We start from the raw sequence: 26,087 nt of genomic DNA, 5'->3' as shown, positions 1-26,087 counted from the left end.
ATATATATTTTTAAATCTGCAAAATCGCCGCCCAAAAATACTGATTTCCGATTGTTATGAAAACTTGAAATCGGCCCTAATCAATCGGCCATTCCGATTAATCGATCAACCTCTAATTTTGACCCGATATGGTTAATTAGGGGCATTTCGAAATGCAAACAGCCAAGGTCGTGCACGATCACTGAAGCTAATAACAATTGGTATTTCAAATCAAATCAAATTTATTTGTCACATACACATGGTTAGCAGATGTTAATGCGAGTGCAGCGAAATGCTTGTGCTTCTAGTTCCGACAATGCAGTAATAACCAATGAGTAATCTAACCTAACAATTCCAAAACTACTACCTTATACACACAAGTGTAAAGGGATAAAGAATATGTACATAAAGATATATGAATGATTGATGGTACAGAACGGCATAGGCGAGATGCAGTAGATGGTATCTAGTACAGTATATACATATGAGATGAGCAATGTAAGGTATGTAAACAAAGTGGCATAGTTTAAAGTGGATAGTGATACATGTATTACATAAAGATGCAGTAGATGATATAGGGTACAGTATATACATATGAGATGAGTAATGTAGGCTATGTAAACATTATATTAAGTAGCATTGTTTAAAGTGGCTAGTGATATATTTTACATCAATTTCCATCAATTCCCATTATTAAAGTGGCTGGAGTTGAGTCAGTGTGTTGGCAGCAGCCACTCAATGTTAGTGGTGGCTGTTTAACAGTCTGATGGCCTTGAGATGGAAGCTGTTTTTCAGTCTCTCGGTCCCTGCTTTGATGCACCTGTACTGACCTCGCCTTCTGGATGATAGCGGGGTGAACAGGCAGTGGCTCGGGTGGTTGTTGTCCTTGATGATCTTTATGGCCTTCCTGTGACATCGGGTGGTGTAGGTGTCCTGGAGGGCAGGTAGTTTGCCCCCGGTGATGCGTTGTGCAGACCTCACTACCCTCTGGAGAGCCTTACGGTTGTGGGCGGAGCAGTTGCCGTACCAGGCAGTGATACAGCCCGACAGGATGCTCTCGATTGTGCATCTGTAGAAGTTTGTGAGTGCTTTTGGTGACAAGCTGAATTTCTTCAGCCTCCTGAGGTTGAAGAGGCGCTGCTGTGCCTTCTTCACGACGCTGTCTGTGTGGGTGGACCAATTCAGTTTGTCCGTGATGTGTACGCCGAGGAACTTAAAGCTTACTACCCTCTCCACTACTGTCCCGTCGATGTGGATAGGGGGGTGCTCCCTCTGCTGTTTCCTGAAGTCCACAATCATCTCCTTTGTTTTGTTGACGTTGAGTGGGAGGTTATTTTCCTGACACCACACTCCGAAGGCCCTCACCTCCTTCCTAGTAGGCCGTCTCGTCATTGTTGGTAATCAAGCCTACTACTGTAGTGTCGTCCGCAAACTTGATGATTGAGTTGGAGTTGTGCGTGGCCACGCAGTCATGGGTGAACAGGGAGTACAGGAGAGGGCTCAGAACGCACCCTTGTGGGGCCCCAGTGTTGAGGATCAGCGGGGTGGATATGTTGTTACCTACCCTCACCACCTGGGGGCGGCCCGTCAGGAAGTCCAGTACCCAGTTGCACAGGGCGGGGTCGAGACCCAGGGTCTCAAGCTTGATGGCGAGTTTGGAGGGTACTATGGTGTTAAATGCTGAGCTGTAGTCGATGAACAGCATTCTCACATAGGTATTCCTCTTGTCCAGATGGGTTAGGGCAGTGTGCAGTGTGGTTGAGATTGCATCGTCTGTGGACCTATTTGGGCGGTAAGCAAATTGGAGTGGGTCTAGGGTGTCAGGTAGGGTGGAGGTGATATGGTCCTTGACTAGTCTCTCAAAGCACTTCAGGATGACGGAAGTGAGTGCTATGGGGCGGTAGTTGTTTAGCTCAGTTACCTTAGCTTTCTTGGGAACAGGGACAATGGTGGCCCTCTTGAAGTATGTGGGAACAGCAGACTGGGATAAGGATTGGTTGAATATGTCCATAAACACACCAGCCAGCTGGTCTGCGCATGCTCTGAGGATGCGGCTGGGGATGCCGTCTGGGCCTGCAGCCTTGCGAGGGTTAACACGTTTAAATGTTTTCCTCAAGTCGGCTGCAGGGAAGGAGAGTCCGCAGGTTTTGGTTGCGGGCCGTGTCAGTGGCACTGTATTGTCCTCAAAGCAGGCAAAAAAGTGATTTAGTCTGCCTGGGAGCAAGACATCCTGGTCCGCGACGGGGCTGGTTTTCTTTTTGTAATCCGTGATTGACTGTAGACCCTGCCACATACCTCTGGTGTCTGAGCCGTTGAATTGTTTATGGAGTGTGAACAGGGTACAGCGGAGTACAGCGGAGTACAGCAGTCCCGTCTAGCACTGACTGGGTTGACTGATATTGCTGGCTTCTTCCACCTGAGTCTTTTTTTGGTTGGCAAACGGGGACACAAACTGCCATTATGTATCCAACCAGGAAACTAAACAAAAAGGAAATGAATGCAAGTCCTTTTGTTATTTCGCCATTGGTTCAGAAGTGTCTGTTTAGACTCTCTGTCATTTGAAGGATACAGTCGAAATGGTTCCAAGTCAAGACTCTCTCTCTCTTCTTGTTGTGTGTCTAGGTCAGACAAAAGGATGACCCTACCGTCACTGTTCCAGAAGGAAGTGCACACTCATTTCTCCAGGAACACCCAGAGCAACCGTACGTGGGACACTGACACACACACACACACACACACACACACACACACACACACACACACACACACACACACACACACACACACACACACACACACACACACACACACACACACACTGTATGTCCCAGATCAGGGGTTTTATCGGTCCACAGCTTTGCTGTTTTCATCTGGGGTGTAGTTCCTCACAGAGAGATCAGTCTTTACATCAGAAGTAAAACAGCTGTGTAAATGACTGTTTCAAGAGATGACTGACCCCTCTGGTTCCAGTCCTTCACATTACTGTCCTTTGAATAAAGCACGTCTCAAAAGTCACATTACAGGCTAGAGATTAGCATTAGGCTGCTAACTCATGACTTAATTCTCTGTAATAAGAGACAGGTTCTAGGAAAGCAGACTGTTTTTAGTGTTACCCCCCGAGGCATCAAAAGTCTCTTGTAATTCTCTGTAATAAGAGACAGGTTCTAGGAAAGCAGACTGTTTTTAGTGTTACCCCGAGGCACCAACAGTCTCTTGCAATGTAATACGAGTTTTTCTCTGGACCCTAGACTATAGCTGCCTGGTCAGGACAGACTCCTGGACTTTCTATTCCATATGATCCCAGAAACTGTGCAATAACAAGTCTATACTTGTATTATTTCATACAAATCGTGCCTAACCAATTTCACCTAAAATGTCCTCTTTCCTCCTCCAGTTCCCACAAACTTCAAAGAAAATGCTGTCTCGGGGAAGCCCAAGCCACATCACTACCCCAAGGACTACAACCCCTCACCCGGTGGGAACTACAACCCCCAGCAGGTGCAAGGGCGTATCAGAGAGGTTCTGAACAAGTACAGTAATGGTTTCTGGGTGTCCAAGCTGCCTCAGCTCTACAGAGAACTGTACAAACAGGACCTGCCTAGTGAAGCAATCAAAGACTTGGAGCACTGGACACACATCTGCACCGTACGTACCAAACTTGTATTGTATTTATACTGCTGTACAGTATTAAATTACACTTGAAATACCACTATCTTTGTAAGACCTGGAGCACTGGACACACATCTGCACAGAATGTACAGATGTAGGAACTTAATTTGACCAACCTATTGCAGGAGAACATTCCTGCAATGTAGGACATTAAAACTTGTAGTCTATTTGAGGTTGAAAAAGGCTTCTGAAGTTTGTAATTTCCACTTTGAAATTTCAGACTTGATATATCTTTACGAAAAAATGTACCAACCCTTACAAAAATGTCCATTAATTCAAATCCACATAATAATTCACATTTCCTGTTGCTGCAGGATTATTTTGATGTAGCAAACTAGCTCAAATTATGATCCTGTATATATGAAATACTTTATTTCAGTTTATTTTTAAAAGCTGGATGAATAATGTATAGCTTAATAAACAGAACATGGTTTGAGTGTAATACTGATATTGTATATAGAGTTTTATTTTCTAGCCAAACATTTTCTATGTTTACATGGAGTTCAGTAATACCGTCATAAGCATCCCTCATCTGGTTCACAAGAGCAAAAATATTTGCACCCTATACCTGTTGTAACAGTTGATACTCTCTAAGTCAAATAGCCTGTAAGTCCCCACAACTGCATAGGGCTATGGTGTGAAGTATTTTAATATTATGTGATTTATAATGGCAGTATTATCCTTTTTGTGTGTTTTTAGATCTGGGCATATATGTATCAAACGTCTCATATGCTGATTTAGGATCTGTTTTGACTATTAGATCACAATGAATAAGGTTACATGAACAGGAAAGACCTGATCCTAGATCAACACTCCTATTCTGAGATGCTTGATACATACTGTACGGCCGGCCACTGGTTGTTCTAGACTCTGTTTATCAGAAGAATATGTCCTCCTGTTCCAGGTAGAGAAACCATGCAGCAGCAACCCCAATGAGTTACTCCTCTACCCGGCTAAGGAATCAACACAAACACAGACCCCATCCCCTGTACCTACCAGAGTCCAATACCCCACCTCCACCGCCTTCACCCCATCCATGGACATCAAGCCCCAGTCAAAGCCCCCTACCACCCCCTCTACCACTACCATGAGCCCCCTCCCACTCACCCCCCCCTCGTCCTCCCCTCGTCCTCCAGCCTCCCCCTCCACCCTCTCTCCCGACCTCAGACAAAAACTGGGAGAGCTTCTCGTCAAATACAGCAATGGTCTATGGGCCCACGGCTTACCCAAACTCTACTTGGACACGTACAAAACCAAACTCCCCGAGCACGTCCTGGAGAATCTCTCGCTGCTCTCCGACTTCTGCACCATCGAATACCCCATGCCGGACAACCCCAAACGGGCCATTCTATACAAGAGGACCAGGGAGGACAACCACAACAGGAGGGAGTCAGTGGAGGAGCGCAGGGCCAGAGAGGAGGTGGGGAGGAGGCTCAGTACCCAGACTGTACCTCCTCTTCTCATCCCCCGAGAGGAGTACCCCTCTGTGTTGGTGGGGGAGGCTGCTAATACCAACGGAGTCATACTCCGGTAAGAACCAGTGGGATGGGCATGGGAGTCGTTTGGTTGTGGTGCAGTAAGAATATGCCCTCAGTGCCGTTTAACTAAGCCTTACCTGGATGAATAGAAAGAAATGAAAGATTCTCCTCTCGCTCTCTTCTTACCCCCCTCAAATCAAATTATATTTGTCTTATGTGCCAAATACAACAGGTGTAGACCTTCCCGTGAAATGCTTCCTTACCCTCCCCTCTCTCTCTGTGTATCCTCCATCCAGGTACATAGGAGAGGGTTACTCCCAGGCACAGGAGGCTCTGGAGGACAAGATGAGAGAATTCTACTGTTGCCAGGACAACAACACCCGTACTCGTGACAAGAAAAGTGGTACACCCCTGGCCTCCCTAACCTCGGGTCAGCTGGCTGCCGTCAGGACTGAGGAGGATGAGGAGATACTACGAGCACAAGTCACAGAGGTCATGGCCGACAAGGTCAAGGTGAGTTCAAAGGTCAATTGGTTGAAACTTCGAAATGAATAAAGATACAATGATTTCTATATCGTAGGGTGTATGGTGCCATGTTAATGGTTGAAGGATAGGAGGAGGGTTTAGGGTGGAGGGTTTAGGGTTTAGGGTTTGACATTTTAGAAAATGAATCACTTCTCTCCACTTTTTTTTTTTCACTGTTTTCTGCGAATCTGTAGGTTTACTATGTGGATCACGGGTTTTCAGAAGTCATCAGCAAGGCCAAAGTTTTTGAGCTGCATGAGAAGTTTTTCAACCTGCCTTTCCAGGCCACCAAGTGTCAATTGGCTGGTGAGTTTTGATCACAATCTTAGACAGTGAATTATATATATATATATTTTTAATCACAAAGTTGCAGAAGGCTTGTTGATTTTTATACAATAGTGTTACAGTCAGATGTTTGGATTCAGTTTCTTCTTCTTAATGAAGTGTCTGTCTGTCCGTCTGTTTTCCTACCTAGGTCTGGAGCCTTTCTGCCAGGAGCCTGCTGTCCTGAAGAAGTTTGAGTCCATGGCCAGCGGCAAGATACTATTGGCTGAGATCCTAGAGAGAGGGCAGACCCCATTGGTGGTCCTGTACGACACGTCGCAGGATGATGATGTCAACATCAACGCTGCATGTATCAAAGCCCTGCAGGACAAGACTCTGGCCAGCCCCCTACAGGTGGGTAACTGTCATAGGAGGGGAGATTGCCTGTACCACTGTCAGTGGGTCGAAGACGTTCTGGAGCGTCTTTCATCACTACTGTATTAATCCCTGTTTTTCAGTCCATATTATTTGAATCTGAGTGGAATGGGATCATGTCTAACCCATCCATGGTTCTCTCTCTCTCCCTGTAGGTGAACAGTGCCTATATGAACGTGGCTGTGAGAAGTGTGTGTTCAGACGGGACCTTCTACTGCCAGCTCCCGTCTCGAGGTCTGGCCAAACTCACTGAGATCCTGGAGAAGGCTGAGGCATACTTCCACTCACAGGTGCCCGTGTGACTGTGTGTGTGTGTGTGTGTGTGTGTGTGTGTGTGTGTGTGTGTGTGTGACTGTGTGTGTGTGTGTGTGACTGTGTGTGCGTGCATGTGCATGCCCAAGCGCTTGTGTGTGCCTGTGTGTGTGAGAGCTTCTGTCTGTCGTCCTCTGAAGAGGCTGCTGAGAGCCAGACACAGTTGAGATTAAGGAACATAATCCGGGGTTAAGACACAGGCTATTTAGTTCATCTCATCACATGACACTGGAACTGACTGTCATTGACCCAGTGGCAACATAGTACCTACCGTAGTCCCCTACCGTAGTCCCCAGTTATCATTCACTAAGACAGTGTTCAGGTTTGTTCAGATGCACAAAATACAGACTCTCTCTCTCTCTCTCTCTCTCTCTCTCTCTCTAATATATATATACCAGGCTACATAATATTGTATATACAGTGTATTCAGACCCCTTGACTTTTTCCACATGTTGTTACGTTACAGCCTTATTCTAAAATTGGTTAAATTGTTGTTGTTTTTCCCCCTCATCAATCTACATATGATATATTAACTTTGACCTGAGGTGTTCTGCTTCAACAGTCTGAGTCAACGTAGATCTCATGTTTGTTTTTTTGCCAGTGTCTGTCTCACGTTGATGACATTATCCTGTCCTATACTGATAACATAATCTCCTCTGCGTGGCAGGGGACGTCAGAGTTCCTGGTGTCCAGACCGTTCTGTGGGAAAGGCTGTCTGGCGCGCTACAAAGGCAAATGGTCTCGCGTGGAGGTGAGATGAATTCTGTTGCCTATACAGTCAATAGTTTGGGGCAGGGATAGATACTGCATGTCCCAGCTACAGTTCTGCCTAAAGGTCATACTATCTAGCTTCAGTTTGACCCACAATGAAGAGGTGGAGCAGAAGGTGACTTACCTGGACAGAAGTTAATTAGCTCAATTCTACACCAAATATTGTAAAAAATGTATACAGATGGAGGATCTTAGTTTGACCAGTATTGTCACGGCAAAATAATCCTGCAGCAACAGGATTTGAACGTTTAGTCCATAATGTTGCTTGGTCTGTGGTTAGCTGGCCAAAATTAAGCAACATGAAAAGTGCAATACTTTTAAAATAACTGTGTATTAGTGTGGGTTTTCAGTGAATATGTATAAATCATCCAGCTCCTGCAGTGCAGAAGAATTCTCAGCAACATAAGAGTGATCAAATTAAGATCCCACATCTGTAGCACACAATGCTAGCACATCCTAGACAACCAGGTCATATGTTATATTCTCACACTTTCCCTGTACTCTTTCACCCTCTCTCATTACCCTGTTTCTCCTATAGATCACTAACCTCCATGGTAGTCGTGTATTGGACATCCTCTTCATAGACCTGGGGGTGCAGGCCTCAGTGGAGGTGATTGAGCTGAGGGAAGTCCCACCTCCTTTCCTATGGGACCTGATTGCCATCCCACCACAGGTCAGAACATGGATGGAGAGATGGTGTGTGTGTGGGAGGGGGAGGGGGGGTGTCTGTGTATAGGTAATGTAGTCTGACCTGCTAGGCGGTGAAGTGTTGTCTGGGTAATGAAGTCTGACGTGCCGTAGTCTCTCTAGGCGGTGAAGTGTTGTCTGGGTAATGTAGTCTGACTTGCCATAGTCTCTCTAGGCAGTGAAGTGTTGTCTGGGTAATGTAGTCTGACGTGCCGTAGTCTCTAGGCGGTGAAGTGTTGTCTGGGTAATGTAGTCTGACGTGCCGTAGTCTCTCTAGGCGGTGAAGTGTTGTCTGGCTGACCTGACTGTGAGTGGTGTGGGCTCCTGGACTCCAGACGCTGTTCAGTGGTTCCGAGACGCTGTGCTCAACTCCACAGACTGCAGTGTGAAGGTAATGTATTACACCTCTTTTTTTTCAGTGTGATTGAGTTCTATGCCAAGTCTAGTCATCTGTTTTGTGAGTGTGTGATACATTCTCAGAATGGATATTGGAAGTTATCAACGCATACTATAGACTCACACTGAGATACAAATGCATACACATACTCCTGTATATGTGACCATCGTAAACTTAAAGCGGAATTCTTCTTAACCAAGTCTAGTCATCTGTTTTGTGAGTGTGTGATACATTCTCAGAATGGATATTGGAAGTTATCAACGCATACTATAGACTCACACTGAGATACAAATGCATACACATACTCCTGTATATGTGACCATCGTAAACTTAAAGCGGAATTCTTCTTAACAGTGATAGATTTTGTATTACTGTTTTATATCTTTAATGTTTTACAGAGCATTTGCACAGTTTTCAGACCCTTTGACTTTTTCCACATTTTGTTACATTGCAGCCTTATTCTAAAGTTGATGATATAGTTGTTTTTCCTCATCAATCTACTCACAATACCCCATAATGACATCACAATACCCCATAATGACATCACAATACCCCATAATGACAAAGCAAAAACACGTTTTTAGACATTTTTGCACATTTATGAAACATTAAAAAATATATATATATATTTACATAACTATTTAGACCCTTTACTTAGTACATTGTTGAAGCACCTTTGGCAGCGATCACAGCCTCAAGTCTTCTTGGGTATGACGCTACAAGATTGGCACACCTTTATTTGGGGAGTTTCTTCCATTCGTCTTTGCAGATCCTGTCAAGCTCTATCAGGTTGGATGGGAAGCATCGCTGCACAGCTATTTTCAGGTCTCTCCAGAGATGTTCGATCGGGTTCGAGTCCGGGCTCTGGCTGAGTCACTCAAGGACATTCGGAGACTTGTCCCGAAGCCACTCCTGTGTTGTCTTTGCTGTGTGCTTAGGGTCGTTGTCCTGTTGGAAGGTGAACCTTCGCCCCAGTCTGAGGTCCTGAGCACTCTGAAGCAGGTTTTGATCAAGGATCTCTCTCTGCCAAGTTTCCTCCAGACGTGACTCTTGGCATTCAGGCTACAGAATTCAATCTTGGTTTCATCAGACCAGAGAATCTTGTTTCTCATGGTCTGAGAGTCCTTTAGGTGCCTTTTGGCCAACTCCAAGCGGGCTGTCATGTGTCTTTTACTGAGGAATGGCTTCCGTCTGGCAGCTCTATCATAAAGGCCTGATTAGTGGAATGCTGCAGAGATGGTTGTCCTTCTGGAAGGTTCTCCCATCACCACAGAGGAACTCTGTAGCTCTGTCAGAGTGACCATCGGGTTCTCAGTTTGGCCAGCTCTCGGAAGAGTCTTGGGGGTTCCAAACTTCTTCCATTTTAAAGATGAGGAGGCCACAGTGTTCTTGGGGACCTTCAAAGCTGCAGTAATGTTTTAGCACCCTTCCCCAGATCTGTGCCTCGACACAATCCTGTCTCTGAGCTCTACGGACAATTCCTTTAACCTCATGGCTTGGTTTTTGCTCTGACATGAACTGTGGGACCTTATATAGACAGGTGTGTGCCGTTCCAAATCATGTCCAATCAATTGCATTTACCCCAGGTGGACTCCAATCAAGTTGTTGAAACATCTCATAGCAAAGGGTCTGAATACTTATTTAAATAAGGTATTTCTGTTTTTTGTCATTGTGCGGTATTGTGTGTAGATTGCTGAATAACAAAATAAATATTTAATCCAGGAGAGCATGGATAAATCCTGGATGAAGGAAAAGTACTGAAGTACATCTTAGTGGAAGGGAGGGGGTGAGGGCTCAGGGTAGAAATGGACACTCCACTGTATTGAATGTGTGTATTCAGCTGTTACATCTTTGCTGAGTAAACATTGGAAACGTCACTCTGAGATTGGACTGTTTTGTATGATAAATATGTTTGTGTATTGAAATATTGGGCTTCTTATCCACTCCCCGACCTCTCTCCACAGATCGACAAGCTGGATGAGACCAAGCGCAGTGTAGCCCATGTCTACCTGTTCCCGGACAAGAACTTCCAGGACCCCGCGAGGAGTCTCAACCGCCAAATGGCTGCTTCGGATCTCTTCAAACACAGAGGGGACCACTGGTAGGGCTGGGAGTCCATTTCAACAAGCCAGTTCCTGAATCCTACACAGTGTGGAATCTCCTGCCGTTGTGCGAACTCCGCTTTCTTGTGGGGTTGGGGTTAGGAAAAATACACTTTTGAGTGGCTCTTTGACAATTGACAATAGTATATATTTCATCTTCTCTTATCACAGCCCTTCCAAGACCTCCACTTGTACCTCCACTGCCACCCTCACCTCTACCCCCAAGACCTCCACAACCACCACCACAGCCAGCTCCAACGGGACCAAGTCCCAGCTGAGACGTGCCCGCTTGGAACCAAGGCCGACAGGCGGTACAAGCACATCTCCGGGGACTCCCCCACCTCCCTCATCCACCACACCTATCAAGCTACCTCTGCTGCTGGAACTACCACCTGCAGGTCAGTACCATACAGTGCACTCGGAAAGTATTCAGACCCCTTGACTTTTTCCACAATTTGTTACGTTACAGCCTTATTTTAAAATAGATTAAAAACTATTTACCAATTTACACACAATACCCCATAATGACAAAGCAAAAACAGTTTTTTGGAATATTTTTTCAAATAAAAAACAGAAATTCCTTGTTTACATAAGTATTCAGACCCTTTGCTATTTGTATTGAAACTGAGCGTCCATCATTCTTAAATGGAAGAAGTTTGGAACCACCAAGACTTTCTAGAGCTGGCCTTATGGCCAAAATGAGCAGTTGGGGGAGAAGGGCATTGGTCAGGAACCCGATGATCACCCTGATAGAGCTCCAGAGTTCCTCTGTGGATATGGTAGAATCTTCCAGAAGGACAACCATCTCTGCAGCACTCCACCAATCAGGCCTTTATAGTAGAGTGGCCAGACGAAGCCACTCTTTAGTAAAAGGCAGCCCGCTTGGAGTTTGCCAAAAGGCACCTAAAGACTCAGACCATGAGAAACAAGATTCTCTGGTCTGATGAAACCAAGATTGAAGTCTTTTTGGCCTGAATGCCAAGCCTCACGTCTGGAGGAAACCTGCACCATCTCTACGTTGAAGCATGGTGGTTTGCAGCATCATGCTGTGGGGATGTTTTTCAGTGGCAGGGACTGGGAGACGTGTCAGGATTGAGGAAAAGATGAATGGAGCAAAGTACAGAGAGATCCTTGATGAAAACGTGCTCTAGAGCGCTCACCTTCCAACAGGGTTCACCTTTCAACAGGACAACGACCCTAAGCACACAACCAAGACAACACAGGAGTAGCTTCAAGACAAGTCTCTGAATGTCCTTGAGTGGCCCAGCCAGAGCTCGGACTTGAACCCGATCTAACATCTCTAGAGAGACCTGAAAATAGCTGTGCAACTACGTTCCCCATCCAACCTGACAGAGCTTGAGAGGATCTGCAGAGAAGAATGGGAGAAAAAAAACAAATACAGGTGTGCCAAGCTTGTATTGTCATACCCAAGACTCGAGGCTGTAATCGTTTCCAAAGGTGCTTCAACAAAGTACTGAGTAAATCGAATCGAATTATATTTGTCACATGGCTGAATACAAAAGGTGTAGGTAGACCTTACCGTGAAATGCTTACTTACAAGCCCTTAACCAACAATGCAGTTCAAGAAATAGAGTTAATTAAGAAAATATTTACTAAATTTACTAAAATAACACAATAAAATGACATAACAATGACAAGGTTATATACAGGTGGTACCGGTACAGAGTAAATGTGCGGGGGTGCAGGTTCGTCAAGGTAATTAGTCGAGGTGACTTTGCATAGATAACAGCGAGTAGCAGCAGTGTAAAAACAAAGGCAGGGAGGGTCAATGTAAATAGTCTGGGTGGCCATTTGATTAATTGTTCAGCAGTCTAATGGCTTGGAGGTAGTAGCTGTTAAGGAGCCTTTTGGATCTAGACTTGGTGCTCCGGTACCACTTGCCGTGCGTTTGCAGAGAGAACAGTCTATGACTTGGATGACTGGAGTCTTTGACAATTTTTTGGGCCTTCCTCTGACACCGCCTATTATGTAGGTCCTGGATGGCAGGAAGCTTGGCCACAGTGATGTACTGGGCCATATGCATTACCCTCTGTGGCGCCTTACGGTCAGATGCTGAGCAGTTGCTATACCATGCAGTGATGCAATTGGTCAGGATGCTCTTGATTGTGCAGCTGTCGAACTTCTGAGAACCCATGCCAAATCTTTTCAGTCTCCTAAGGGGGAATAGGCGTTGTCGTGCCCTCTTCACAACTTTCTTGGTGTGTTTGGACCATGAGTTTGTTGCTGATGTGGACACCAAGGAACTTGAAGCTCTCAACCTGCTCCACTACAACCCAGTCGATGAGAATGGGGTTCTGTTTGGCTCGCTTTTTCCCATAGTCCACGATCAGCTCTTTGTCTTACTCACATTGAGGGAGAGGTTGTTGTCCTGGCACCACACTGCCATGTCTCTGACCTCCTCCCTATAGGCTGTCTCATCGTTGTTGGTGATCAGGCCTAACACTGTTGTGTCGTCAGCAAACTTAATTATTGTGTTGGAGTCGTACTTGACCATGCAGTCATGAGTGAACAGTGAGTACAGGAGAGGACTGAGCATGCACCCTTAATGGGCCCCGGTGTTAAGGATCAGTGTGGCAGATGTGTTGTTGCCTACTCTTAACACCTGGGGGTGGCCCATCAGGTCGTCCAGGATACAGTTTCAGAGGGAGGTGTTTAGTCCCAGGGTCCCAGAGTGATGAGCTTTGTGGGCACTATGGTGTTGAACGCTGAGCTGTAGTCAATTAACAGCATTCTCACATAGGTGTTCGTTTTGTCCAGGTGGGAAAGGGCAGTGCGGAGTGGGATTGAGATTACGTCACCTGTGGATCTGTTGGGGCAGTATGCGAATTGGAGTGGGTCTAGGGTTTCCGGGATGATGGTATTGATGTGAGCCATGACCAGCCTTTCAAAACACTTCATAGCTACTGACGTGAGTGCTTACGGGGCGGTAGTCATTTAGGCAGGTTACCTTCGGATTCACCACAGGGACTATGGTGGTCTGCTTAAAATATGTGGGTATTACAGACTTGGTCAGGGAGAGATTGAAAATGTCAGTGAAGACACTTGCCAGATGGTCCACGCGTGCTCTGAGTACATGCCCTGGTAATCTGTCTGGCTTTGCCTGTTTGATGGTTCGTCTGAGGAAATAGCGGGACTTCTTATAGAGCATCCAGATTAGTGTCACGCTCCTTGAAAGCGGCAGGATCTAGCCTTTATTTCGGTGCAGATGTTGCCTGTAATCCATTGCTTCTGGTTGAGATATGTAAGATATGCACTTATTGATGAAGCTGGTGACTGAGGTGGTGTACTCCTCCTGGAGAGTAGCATCCGCGTCATCTTACCACTTCCGTATTGAGCGAATCACTGGTACTTCCTGCTTTAGTTTTTGCTTGTAAGCAGGAATCAGGAGGATATAGTTATGGTCAGATTTGCCAAATGGATGGTGAGGGAGAGCTTTGTAAGTGTCTCTGTGTGTGGTGTCTTGAATTTTTTTTCCCTCTGGTTGCACATGTGACATGCTGATAGAAATTAGATAAAACAGATTTATTTGTCTCTATTAAAGTCCCCGGCCACTAGGTGCGCTGCTTCTGGATGAGCATTTTCTTGTTTGCTTCTGGCCTTATACAGCTTGTTGAGTGGGGTCTTAGTGCCAGCATCGGTCTGTGGTGGTAAATGGACGGCTACGAATAATATAGATATTGTGTTCTACAGCTTACAGCCGAGCAATACCTCGATACTTCTTTAATATTATACATTGTGCACCAGCAGTTATTGTCAAATAGACACACACCCCGCCCCGGTCTTACCAGACGTAGCTGCTCTGTCATGCCGATACACGGAAAACCCTGCCAGCTCTATATTATCCACGTCGTCGTTCAGCAACTACTAGGTGACACACAAAATATCAGTTTTTAATGTCCCGTTGGTAGGATAGTCTCGACCGTAGATCTTTGAGTTTGTTTTGCAGTGAATGCACGTTAGCCTATAGAACCGATGGTAGTGGTGATTTACTCACTCGCCTACAGATCCTAACAAGGCGTCCCGACATTCTCCCTCTGTATCTCCACCTTTTCTTCATGCGGACTGTTCTCCGGAAAGCAGTATATCCTTCCTGTCCCACTCATTAAAGAAAAAATCTTTGTCCAGTTCGAGGTGAGTAATCGCTGTTCTGATGTCCAGAAGCTCTTTTCAGTCATGAGACGGTAGCAGCAACTTAATGTATAAAATAAGTTACAAACAATGTGAGGGGTAACAAAGAAAATAGCACAGTTGGTTAGGAGCCCATAAAACGGCAGCCACCCCTCCGGCGCCATTATTATTATTATTATTATTACATAGTTCACTATGTAGGGAATATTTTAGAACAGACACCATGTCAGCTTTGAGAATTCCCTACTGTTCACATATACAGCGAGTTCCCAAATTATTGGCACCCTTGATAAAGATGAGCAAAAAAAAAAAGGTTGCCAATAATTTGGGATCAGACTGTATCTACAAATGCATTGTTTTATACAATATTTTAACATTTGATCAGTTACCTGACCAAGTTTTCCTGACCAAGATGTCCAATATTTAATCATGTTGCTAGGATGCCAAAGTCAATTCTAGTGTTCTATATGTAATTATATGGTCCAAACTCTCTCTAAATCGGTCTCTGCTGCAGGTCATAACATGGATATCTATGTGTCGGTGGCGTGTCATCCGGGCCACTTCGTAGTGCAACCTTGGAGAGATATGTACAAGCTGGTGGTTCTGATGGAAGAGATGATCCTGTACTATAATAAAACAGAGGAGAAGCCTCTCAAAGGGGAGAAGAACCAGATATATGCTGCCAAAGTAGAGAACAAGTAAGTATGTTGGTAGTGGATGGGAGCAGGGGGGGGGTTAATGTTTCTTGGGAGTGTGTTGGGCCACTGTAGCCCGGGAGTGTGTTGGGCCACTGTAGCCCGGGAGTGTGTTGGGCCACTGTAGCCCAGGAGTGTGTATGAGGGATTTGGGTAGGTCTTCTAGTAAGATCTGTCTGACTGCATTCATTAACAGTGTACTAAATTGGGCACCCAGGCTACAGATGAACTTGAATTAACAACCTCTTGATTGATTTAACTTGATTAATTGACATCTCTGTGCCCTCCCAGTTGGCACCGTGTGCTGGTGAAGGGTGTGTTGACCAACGGTCTGGTGTCGGTCTATGAACTGGACTATGGTAAACATGAGCTGGTCAGCGGCACACAGCTCCGCCCCCTCATACAGGAGTTCCGACTGCTACCATTCCAGGGCATCACCGCACAACTCGCAGGTAACTAAGGAGAGTTGCCCCAGGCAACCATATAGCGTAGACTTCGGAATGCACCCAGACTGCAAAAGAATCAGAAACAGGTGGTTCTTCTGATCTGCACATTTTGGAAAAAGAGTTATGTCCCTTATATGGCTGTGTTGTTGTGAACAAATACCTCTGGAATGTGTCACATGGTCCTTGAGCTTGTTAATGTCTAGATTAGTCCATTAATTATGAACATACAGATTGTTTGAGTAGGGAGTCCTCTGGTGGCCAGGATAGCAAATTAACTGAGAAATGACTTCAGTGTTAGTCATGAGTTTAGAGCAGGGGTGACACATACGGGCCAGATCCGGAAGGGGGAACTGTTTTTGGTGGACGGGGGAACAAATTTAAATGGATTAAAACCACATTTAAACTGTGTAGAAAGGATAATGGACTTACATTTAAACCACTTACATTTTATACCTCTCTAATTATCACTGAAATTAAACCTAGACTGTCAGGGAGCATAGAAAATCCCCAAAATGATTAATAGAGGACTATCTTTTTTGCTAATTATGACCACGAGGAAATTTTCAGTGTAGCCCTCCGGACCTTGTTGAAGATCGAATTCTGCCCCTGGGACAAAATTAGTTTGACACCTCTGGTTTAAACGATATATGTGATATAAATGTTTTACTTTACTTTTTTATCCCATTTCATGAAATTAAAATTTTGACTTGCCTATTTCTCATACAGAATTCAGAGGATAGTTTTTTTCGTATGAAGCTTGTTGATTGGCTAACATTTCTTCTCCACCAATAGGAGTGAAGCTGAGGCAGTGGTCAGAGGAGGCTTCCATCTTGTTCCGGAACCATGTGGAGAAGAAGCCGCTGGTGGCCCAGCTGGAGGCCGTACAGGATGCGCATCACCCCTGGGACAGGAAGTTGACCGTCTTCCTGGTTGACACCTCGCAGGAGGAGAAGGACGTCTGGGTTCACGACATCATGGCCGAGTTCGCTGACGAACTCACCAAAGAAGTGTAGTTAGATCAACCCTGTGCACAACAGTACATCTAGAGTGCTGGTTATGGCAGGAACAACTAGGTAGGTCTATTCAAAACAAATGTTAAAAAATAGATATAATAAAGTATAAACATTTGTTTTGGATATCTAAGTGTAGTTGGATGCTGGACTTTTCTACGGATGTTGCTATGAGAAAGCAGAACTGTTGCCGTTACAATGGGAGACAGTTGGAAGGAGAGGAGACTTGGACATGTTGTGCTTGAGAGTGGGGGGACACAGTGAAACACACTCGCTCACAGTATAGAATGGCATTCTGATCAAAAGCTCAATAATATCACTTCCCTAAAAGCTTTGCCACACAGAGGAGTTGTCATGATCTGTTGAATGTCTAGCCTTTGATATGGGATGGGTTTCCTGACGCCTTCACTCATATTGTACTTTTGTTTTCTTGACTCAATAAATATGTATGTGATACATAAGCTGCATTAACAATCAAAGCACAATAAGTATTTACAGTGCATTCAAACTATTCAGACCCCTTGACTTTTTCCACATTTTGTTACATTACAACCTTATTCTAAAATGTATTAAATATATATATTTTTCTCATCAATTTTCACACAATACCCGATAATGACAAAGCGAAAACAGCTTTTTATTAAAAAAAAAACAGCACTCAACCAATCAGGCCTTTATGGTTGGGTGGCCAGATGGAAGCCACTCCTCAGTAAAAGGCACATGACAGCCCACTTGGAGTTTGCCAAAAGGCACCTAAAGGACTCTCACACTATGAGAAACAAGATTCTCTGGTCTGATGAAACCAAGATTGAACTCTTTTTGGCCTGAATGGCAAGCATCACGTCTGGAGAAAACCTGGCACCATCCCTAAGGTGAAATGTGGCAGCATCATGCTGTGGGGATGTTTTTCAGCAGCAGGGACTGAGAATCTAGTCAGGGTTGAGGGAAAGATGAACGGAGCAAAGTACAGAGAGATCCTTGATGACAATGACCCTAAGCACGCAGGAGTGGCTTTGGGACAAGTCTCTGAATGTCCTTGATTGGCCCAGCCAGAGCCCGGACTTAAACCTGATCGAACATCTCTGGAGTGATCTGAAAATAGCTGTGCAGCGATGCTCCCCATCCAACCTGACCGAGCTTGAGAGGAATGGGAAAAACTCCCCATACAGGTATGTCAAGCTTGTAGCGTCATACCCAAGGAGACTTGAGGCTGTAATCACTGCTGACGGTGCTTCAACAAAGTACTGAGTAAAAGGTCTGAATACTTATGTAAATGTGATATTTCAGTTTTGTATTTTTTATAAATGTGCAAACATTTCTAAACCTGTTTTTGCTTTACACATTATAATATATAATGACAGACTGATAAGGGGGGGAAACTAAGGCTGTAGCGTTACAAAATGTGGAAAAAGTCAAGGTGTCTGATTACTTTCCGAATGCACTGTAACTCAACTTATCAAAGACTGTTGTTAATTAAGACAGTTACAGTATGAAGGCCTTTACCGAGACCTGTACACTTCAGGCTGACGTCATGAAGGTTTACAAAACATACTTAAAGGGATAGTTCAGCCAATCTTTTGGTCCATAGACTGCTTTGAAGGTAAAAATCGCTGAACTGTCTCTCTAAAAATACATTGCCTCTAGTCAGTTGATGATGCAAAGAAGCCATTGTTATTTCTATTTCCCGCTCATGTGACTTAGATCGGTCGGGAAAAAAATTAAAGTGGGTTTTCATTTATTTATTTTTCAAGTGTTGAATTTGTGCCAGACGACAAGACTTTCTGCAGACATCCTTAGGGGCCAAGGGTTTTTTCTGGCCATGTGAACTGAGAAAAACTCTAGTTTGTTACAATATTAGGCTAGTACTGCACGGTATATTGGACATGTTGCTGAACTGTTGAATTACCGTTGGGAGTGATGGTTTGGCTGGACTTTAGCTGAGAACAGAATATCTACTTGGCGTTAAGGGGTAATTCAGACATTTTTACATATTTAGATATTTTTTCCTAACTTTGAAATCAGTCTACAGAACACTTTGGTTTTGTTAAAATACACTGCTTTCATGGGGAGGAAACAAAAATATGTAAAATCGCTGAACTATCCCTTTAAGCGTATTGGTTTTATTTTCGTTGACATTTAGACTTGAGGTTGACTGCATACAGTATGTAAAACGTTTTAGAAATAATGTTAAATGGTCAACTTTGCCAAGTTGTTTGCAGAAGTTAAGTTCATACCGAGACAGAAAGAAAACGTAACTTTTTTGTTGTTGTCTGTAGTTGTCACTCATAATGAAATTCAAATTCTTTATTAAAATAGCAATATGGTAACTTATCTACATGTCATATCACATCAGTGTCAATAAATAGATAAATAACCCAAATACATTAAAGAGGATGGGGGGCAGGAGAGGTTGGGAGGAACAGAGGATGGGGGGCAGGAGAGGTTGGGAGGAACAGAGGATGGGGGGCAGGAGAGGTTGGGAGGAACAGAGGATGGGGAGCAGGAGAGGTTGGGAGGAACAGAGGATGGGGGGCAGGAGAGGTTGGGAGGAACAGAGGATGGGGAGCAGGAATGGAGAGAAGAGAAGAGAGGATGGGGAGCAGGAATGGAGAGAAGAGAAGAGAGGATGGGGAGGAGTACATCTCATCCTTAGATCTGATATACACATTACATCATTAGGCATGGATATGATCTTGTAGCATACATACTGACACAAACACGTGTAGTTTATTATTTTAAAAGGCCAATCGATCATTAGAAAACCCTTTTGCAATTATGTTGGCACAGCTGAAAACTGCTGTTCTCATCTTTAAACTAGTTGAGTGGAGCGTTAGCATTTGTGGGTTTGATTACAGGATCAAAATGGCCAGAAACAAATAACTTTATTTTGAAACTTGTCAGTCTATTCCTGTTCTGAAAAATGAAGGCTATTTCATGTGAGAAATTGCCAAGAAACTGAAGATCTCGTACAACGCTGTGTACTAATCCCTTCACAGAACAGCTCAAACTGACTCTAACCAGAATAGAAAGAGTGGGAGGCCACGGTGCACAACTGAGCATGAGGAGAAGTACATTAGAGTCTAGTTTGAGAAACAGACACCTCAAGTCCTCAACTGGCAGCTTCATTAAATAGTACCCGTAAAACACAATTTCTCAGAACAAGAATAGACTGACGAGTTTCAGATGAAAGTTATTGTTTCTGGCCATTCTGTGCCTGTAATTGAACCCACAAATGCTGACGCTCCAGATAGTCAACTAGTCTAAAGAAGGCCAATTGTATTGCTTCTTTAATCCGAACAAAAGTTTTCAGCTGTGCTAACATAATTACAAAAGGTTTTTCTAATGATCAATTAGCCTTTTAAAATGACAAACTTGGATTAGCTAACACAACGTACCATTGGAACACAGGAGTGATGGTTGCTGATAATGGGCCTTTGTACGCCTATGTAGATATTCCATTAAAAATCAGCCGTTTCCAACTACAATAGTCATTTACAACATCAACAATGTCTACACTCTATTTCTGATCAATTTCATGTTATTTTAATGGACAAAAAAATGGCTTTTCTTTCAAAAACAAGTACATTTCTAAGTGACCCCAAACTTTTAAACTGTAGTACATGTGTAGTAGTACACACAGATGCACACATACAATGTTATCTCGTCTTAGTCTAACAAGATTCATTAAAACGATATAGCGTCCTCTCAGGTCTTCCAGCGCTTATCGAATGGACAGAATCATGACGAACTCTGGGAGGCAAGAGAGGGGAAATTAGAAAGGCCACAACATGTTTGGCCACCACTGCGTTAGAGAATTGTGTGTGTTTGTACCAGTCAAAGGTTTGGACACACCTACTCATTCCAGGGATTTTCTTTATTTTTACTATTTTATACATTCTGGAATAATAGTGAAGACATCAAAACTATGAAATAACACACATGGAATCATGTAGTAACCAAAAAAAATGTATTAAACAAATCAACATGGAATTGTGGAATTTCTTTCCTTCTTAATGCGTTTGAGCCAATCAGCTGTGTTGTGACAAGGTAAGGGGGTGGTATACAGAAGTTTGCCCTGTTTGGTAAAAGTCCATATTATGGCAAGAACAGCTCAAATAAGCAAAGAGAAATGACTGACCTTCATGTCTCCATCATTACTTTAAGACATGAAGGTCAGTCAATCCAGACAATTTCTTCAAGTGCAGTCGTAAAAACCATCAAGCTCTATAATGAAACTGGCTCTCATGAGGACCACCACAGGAAAGGAAGACCCAGAAATACCTCTGCTGCAGAGGATAAGTTCATTAGAGTTACTAGCCCCAGAAATTGTAGCCCAAATAAATGCTTCACAGAGTTCAAGTAACAGACACATTTCAACAACAACTGTTCAGAGGAGACTGTGTGAATCAGATCTTCATAGTCGAATTGCTGCAAAGAAACCACTACTAAAGGACACCAATATGAAGAAGACTTGCTTGGGCCAAGAAACACGAGCAATGGACATTAGACAGGTGGAAATCTGTCCTTTGGTCTGATGAGTCCAAATTTTAGATTTTTGGTTCCAACCGCCATGTCTTTGTGAGACGCAGAGAAGGTGAACGGATGATCTCCGCATGTGTGGTTCCCACCATGAAGCAAGGAGGAGGAGGTCTGATTTTTTTTAATTTTTTTTATTTCACCTTTATTTAACCAGGTAGGCTAGTTGAGAACAAGTTCTCATTTGCAACTGCGACCTGGCCAAGATAAGGCATAGCAGTGTGAACAGACAACACAGAGTTACACATGGAGTAAACAATTAACAAGTCAATAACACAGTAGAAAAAAGGGGAGTCTATATATACATTGTGTGCAAAAGGCATGAGAAGGTAGGCAAATAATTACAATTATGCAGATTAACACTGGAGTGATAAATGATCAGATGGTTATGTACAGGTAGAGATATTGGTGTGCAAAAGAGCAGAAAAATAAATAAATAAAAACAGTATGGGGATGAGGTAGGTAGGTGAAAATGGGTGGGCTATTTACCAGTAGACTATGTACAGCTGCAGCGATCGGTTAGCTGCTCAGATAGCAGATGTTTGAAGTTGGTGAGGGAGATAAAAGTCTCCAACTTCAGCGATTTTTGCAATTCGTTCCAGTCACAGGCAGCAGAGAACTGGAACGAAAGGCGGCCAAATGAGGTGTTGGCTTTAGGGATGATCAGTGAGATACACCTGCTGGAGCGCGTGCTACGGATGGGTGTTGCCATCGTAACCAGTGAACTGAGATAAGGCGGAGCTTTACCTAGCATGGACTTGTAGATGACCTGGAGCCAGTGGGTCTGGCGACGAATATGTAGCGAGGGCCAGCCGACTAGAGCATACAAGTCGCAGTGGTGGGTGGTATAAGGTGCTTTAGTGACAAAACGGATGGCACTGTGATAAACTGCATCCAGTTTGCTGAGTAGAGTGTTGGAAGCAATTTTGTAGATGACATCGCCAAAGTCGAGGATCGGTAGGATAGTCAGTTTTACTAGGGTAAGTTTGGCGGCGTGAGTGAAGGAGGCTTTGTTGCGGAATAGAAAGCCGACTCTTGATTTGATTTTCGATTGGAGATGTTTGATATGGGTCTGGAAGGAGAGTTTAGAGTCTAGCCAGACACCTAGGTACTTATAGATGTCCACATATTCAAGGTCGGAACCATCCAGGGTGGTGATGCTGGTCAGGCGTGCGGGTGCAGGCAGCGAACGGTTGAAAAGCATGCATTTGGTTTTACTAGCGTTTAAGAGCAGTTGGAGGCCACGGAAGGAGTGCTGTATGGCATTGAAGCTCGTTTGGAGGTTAGATAGCACAGTGTCCAAGGACGGGCCGGAAGTATATAGAATGGTGTCGTCTGCGTAGAGGTGGATCAGGGAATCGCCCGCAGCATGAGAAACATCATTGATATATACAGAGAAAAGAGTCGGCCCGAGAATTGAACCCTGTGGCACCCCCATAGAGACTGCCAGAGGACCGGACAGCATGCCCTCCGATTTGACACACTGAACTCTGTCTGCAAAGTAATTGGTGAACTAGGCAAGGCAGTCATCCGAAAAACCGAGGCTACTGAGTCTGCCGATAAGAATACGGTGATTGACAGAGTCGAAAGCCTTGGCAAGGTCTATGAAGACGGCTGCACAGTACTGTCTTTTATCGATGGCGGTTATGATATCGTTTAGTACCTTGAGCGTGGCTGAGGTACACCCGTGACCGGCTCGGAAAACAGATTGCACAGCGGAGAAGGTACGGTGGGATTCAAGATGGTCAGTGACCTGTTTATTGACTTGGCTTTCGAAGACCTTAGATAGGCAGGGCAGGATGGATATAGGTCTGTAACAGTTTGGGTCCAGGGTGTCGCCCCCTTTGAAGAGGGGGATGACTGCGGCAGCTTTCCAATCCTTGGGGATCTCAGACGATATAAAAGAGAGGTTGAACAGGCTGGTAATAGGGGTTGCGACAATGGCGGCGGATAGTTTCAGGAATAGAGGGTCCAGATTGTCAAGCCCAGCTGATTTGTACGGGTCCAGGTTTTGCAGCTCTTTCAGAACATCTGCTATCTGGATTTGGGTAAAGGAGAACCTGGAGAGGCTTGGGCGAGTAGCTGCGGGGGGGGGGGAGCTGTTGGCCGAGGTTGGAGTAGCCAGGCGGAAGGCATGGCCAGCCGTTGAGAAATGCTTGTTGAAGTTTTCGATAATCATGGATTTATCGGTGGTGACCGTGTTACCTAGCCTCAGTGCAGTGGGCAGCTGGGAGGAGGTGCTCTTGTTCTCCATGGACTTCACAGTGTCCCAGAACTTTTTGGAGTTGGAGCTACAGGATGCAAACTTCTGCCTGAAGAAGTTGGCTTTAGCTTTCCTGACTGACTGTGTGTATTGGTTCCTGACTTCCCTGAACAGTTGCATATCGCGGGGACTATTCGATGTTAGTGCAGTCCGCCACAGGATGTTTTTGTGCTGGTCGAGGACAGTCAGGTCTGGAGTGAACCAGGGGCTATATCTGTTCTTAGTTCTGCATTTTTTGAACGGAGCATGCTTATCTAAAATGGTGAGGAAGTTACTTTTAAAGAAAGACCAGGCATCCTCAACTGACGGGATGAGGTCAATGTCCTTCCAGGATACCCGGGCCAGGTCGATTAGAAAGGCCTGCTCACAGAAGTGTTTTAGGGAGCGTTTGACAGTGATGAGGGGTGGTCGTTTGACTGCGGCTCCGTAGCGGATACAGGCAATGAGGCAGTGATCGCTGAGATCCTGGTTGAAGACAGCGGAGGTGTATTTGGAGGGCCAGTTGGTCAGGATGACGTCTATGAGGGTGCCCTTGTTTACGGAGTTAGGGTTGTACCTGGTGGGTTCCTTGATGATTTGAGTGAGATTGAGGGCATCTAGCTTAGATTGTAGGACTGCCGGGGTGTTAAGCATATCCCAGTTTAGGTCACCTAACAGAACAAACTCTGAAGCTAGATGGGGGGCAATCAATTCACAAATGGTGTCCAGGGCACAGCTGGGAGCTGAGGGGGGTCGGTAGCAGGCGGCAACAGTGAGAGACTTATTTCTGGAGAGAGTAATTTTCAAAATTAGTAGTTCGAACTGTTTGGGTATGGACCTGGAAAGTATGACATTACTTTGCAGGCTATCTCTGCAGTAGACTGCAACTCCTCCCCCTTTGGCAGTTCTATCTTGACGGAAGATGTTATAGTTGGGTATGGAAATCTCAGAATTTTTGGTGGCCTTCCTGAGCCAGGATTCAGACACGGCAAGGACATCAGGGTTAGCAGAGTGTGCTAGAGCAGTGAGTAAGACAAACTTAGGGAGGAGGCTTCTGATGTTGACATGCATGAAACCAAGGCTTTTTCGATCACAGAAGTCAACAAATGAGGGTGCCTGGGGACATGCAGGGCCTGGGTTTACCTCCACATCACCCGCGGAACAGAGAAGGAGTAGTATGAGGGTGCGGCTGAAGGCTATCAAAACTGGTCGCCTAGGGCGTTGGGGACAGAGAATAAGAGGAGCAGGTTTCTGGGCATGGTAGAATATATTCAGGGCATAATGCGGAAACAGGGGTATGGTGGGGTGCGGGTACAGCGGAGGTAAGCCCAGGCACTGGGTGATGATGAGAGAGGTTGTATCTCTGGACATGCTGGTTGTAATGGGTGAGGTCACCGCATGTGTGGGGGGTGGGACAAAGGAGGTATCAGGGGTATAAAGAGTGGAACTAGGGGCTCCATTGTAAACTAAAACAATGATAACTAACCTGCACAACAGTATACAAGGCATATTGACATTTGAGAGAGACATACAGCGAGGCATACAGTAATCACAGGTGTTGAATTGGGAGAGCTAGCTAAAACAGTAGGTGAGACAACAACAGCTAATCAGCTAGCACAACAACAGCATGGTAGAATGGCGATTGATTAGGCAGAGAGGGTCGGATTAACTACACACAGAGCCTAAGTGCGGCTGGGGCCGACAGATAAAACATAAACAAGCAGAATGGATTACCGTGATTAATGGACAGTCCAGCATGCATCAGCTATGTAGCCAAGTGATCAGTGTCCAGGGGGCAGCGGTGGATGGGGCAGGGAAGCTGGACTGGCGAGTGTTATCCAGGTTAGAAAACTAACAATGACTAAATAGCTTGTAGCCAGTTAGCTGATGGTGTGGGGGTGCTTTGCTGGTGACCCTGTCTGTGATTTATTTACATTTCAAGGCACACTTAACCAATATGGCTACCGCAGCATTCTGCAGCTATATCCCATCCGGTTTGCGCTTTGTGGGACTATCATTTGTTTTTCAACAGGACAATGACGCAACACACCTCCATGCTGTGTAAGGGCTATTTGACCAAGAAGGAGAGTGATGGAGTGCTGCATCAGATGACCTGGCATCCACAATCACTCGGCCTCAACCCAAATGAGATGGTTTGGGATGAGTTGGACCGCAGAGTGAAGGAAAAGCAGCCAACCTGTGCTCAGCAGACTATTGGAAAAGCATCCCAGGTGAAGCTGGTTGAGAGAATGCCAAGAGTGACATTCAAGGCAAAGGGTGGCTACTTTGAAGAATCTAAAATCTAAAATATATTTGGATTTATTTAACACTTTTTTGGTTACTACATGATTCCATATTTTTGATGTCTTCACTATTATTCTACAATGTAG

The 26,087-nt window shown here is 44.8% G+C and overlaps 2 protein-coding genes across 5 annotated transcripts in view; one reads left to right on the top strand and one right to left on the bottom strand.

Annotated features, from left to right (window-relative positions):
- LOC139415921 (tudor domain-containing protein 7B-like) overlaps window positions 1-19,244 on the top strand; it is a 43,024-nt gene extending 23,780 nt beyond the window's left edge. For both annotated transcript variants that reach the window (XM_071164093.1, XM_071164094.1), the window contains exons 5-19: window positions 2,602-2,681; window positions 3,374-3,624; window positions 4,553-5,178; window positions 5,423-5,639; window positions 5,846-5,957; window positions 6,127-6,329; window positions 6,506-6,640; window positions 7,330-7,413; window positions 7,972-8,106; window positions 8,398-8,511; window positions 10,482-10,618; window positions 10,791-11,017; window positions 15,283-15,466; window positions 15,755-15,915; window positions 16,702-19,244. In XM_071164093.1, coding sequence (XP_071020194.1) covers window positions 2,602-2,681; window positions 3,374-3,624; window positions 4,553-5,178; window positions 5,423-5,639; window positions 5,846-5,957; window positions 6,127-6,329; window positions 6,506-6,640; window positions 7,330-7,413; window positions 7,972-8,106; window positions 8,398-8,511; window positions 10,482-10,618; window positions 10,791-11,017; window positions 15,283-15,466; window positions 15,755-15,915; window positions 16,702-16,922 — 2,887 coding nt within the window. In that variant the 3' untranslated portion in view covers window positions 16,923-19,244. The remainder of the gene's footprint in view (window positions 1-2,601; window positions 2,682-3,373; window positions 3,625-4,552; window positions 5,179-5,422; window positions 5,640-5,845; window positions 5,958-6,126; window positions 6,330-6,505; window positions 6,641-7,329; window positions 7,414-7,971; window positions 8,107-8,397; window positions 8,512-10,481; window positions 10,619-10,790; window positions 11,018-15,282; window positions 15,467-15,754; window positions 15,916-16,701) is intronic.
- The window catches only part of LOC139415923 (calcium-binding protein 2-like), a 15,124-nt gene continuing 8,245 nt past the window's right edge, over window positions 19,209-26,087 (bottom strand). For 2 of the 3 annotated variants that reach the window (XM_071164096.1, XM_071164097.1), the window contains exon 8: window positions 20,492-20,669. In XM_071164096.1, the coding sequence (XP_071020197.1) occupies window positions 20,641-20,669 (29 nt within the window). In that variant the 3' untranslated portion in view covers window positions 20,492-20,640. Of the gene's footprint in view, window positions 20,670-26,087 lie in introns of all 3 variants that reach the window. The other variant, XM_071164095.1, reaches the window with a different exon arrangement.

The sequence above is a fragment of the Oncorhynchus clarkii genome, chromosome 9 (genome assembly GCF_045791955.1).
Source record: "Oncorhynchus clarkii lewisi isolate Uvic-CL-2024 chromosome 9, UVic_Ocla_1.0, whole genome shotgun sequence".
NCBI classification, from domain to species: domain Eukaryota; kingdom Metazoa; phylum Chordata; class Actinopteri; order Salmoniformes; family Salmonidae; genus Oncorhynchus; species Oncorhynchus clarkii.
The sequence above is the reverse complement of the archived record's forward strand: the minus strand, read 5'-3'. Positions and strand labels throughout refer to the sequence as shown.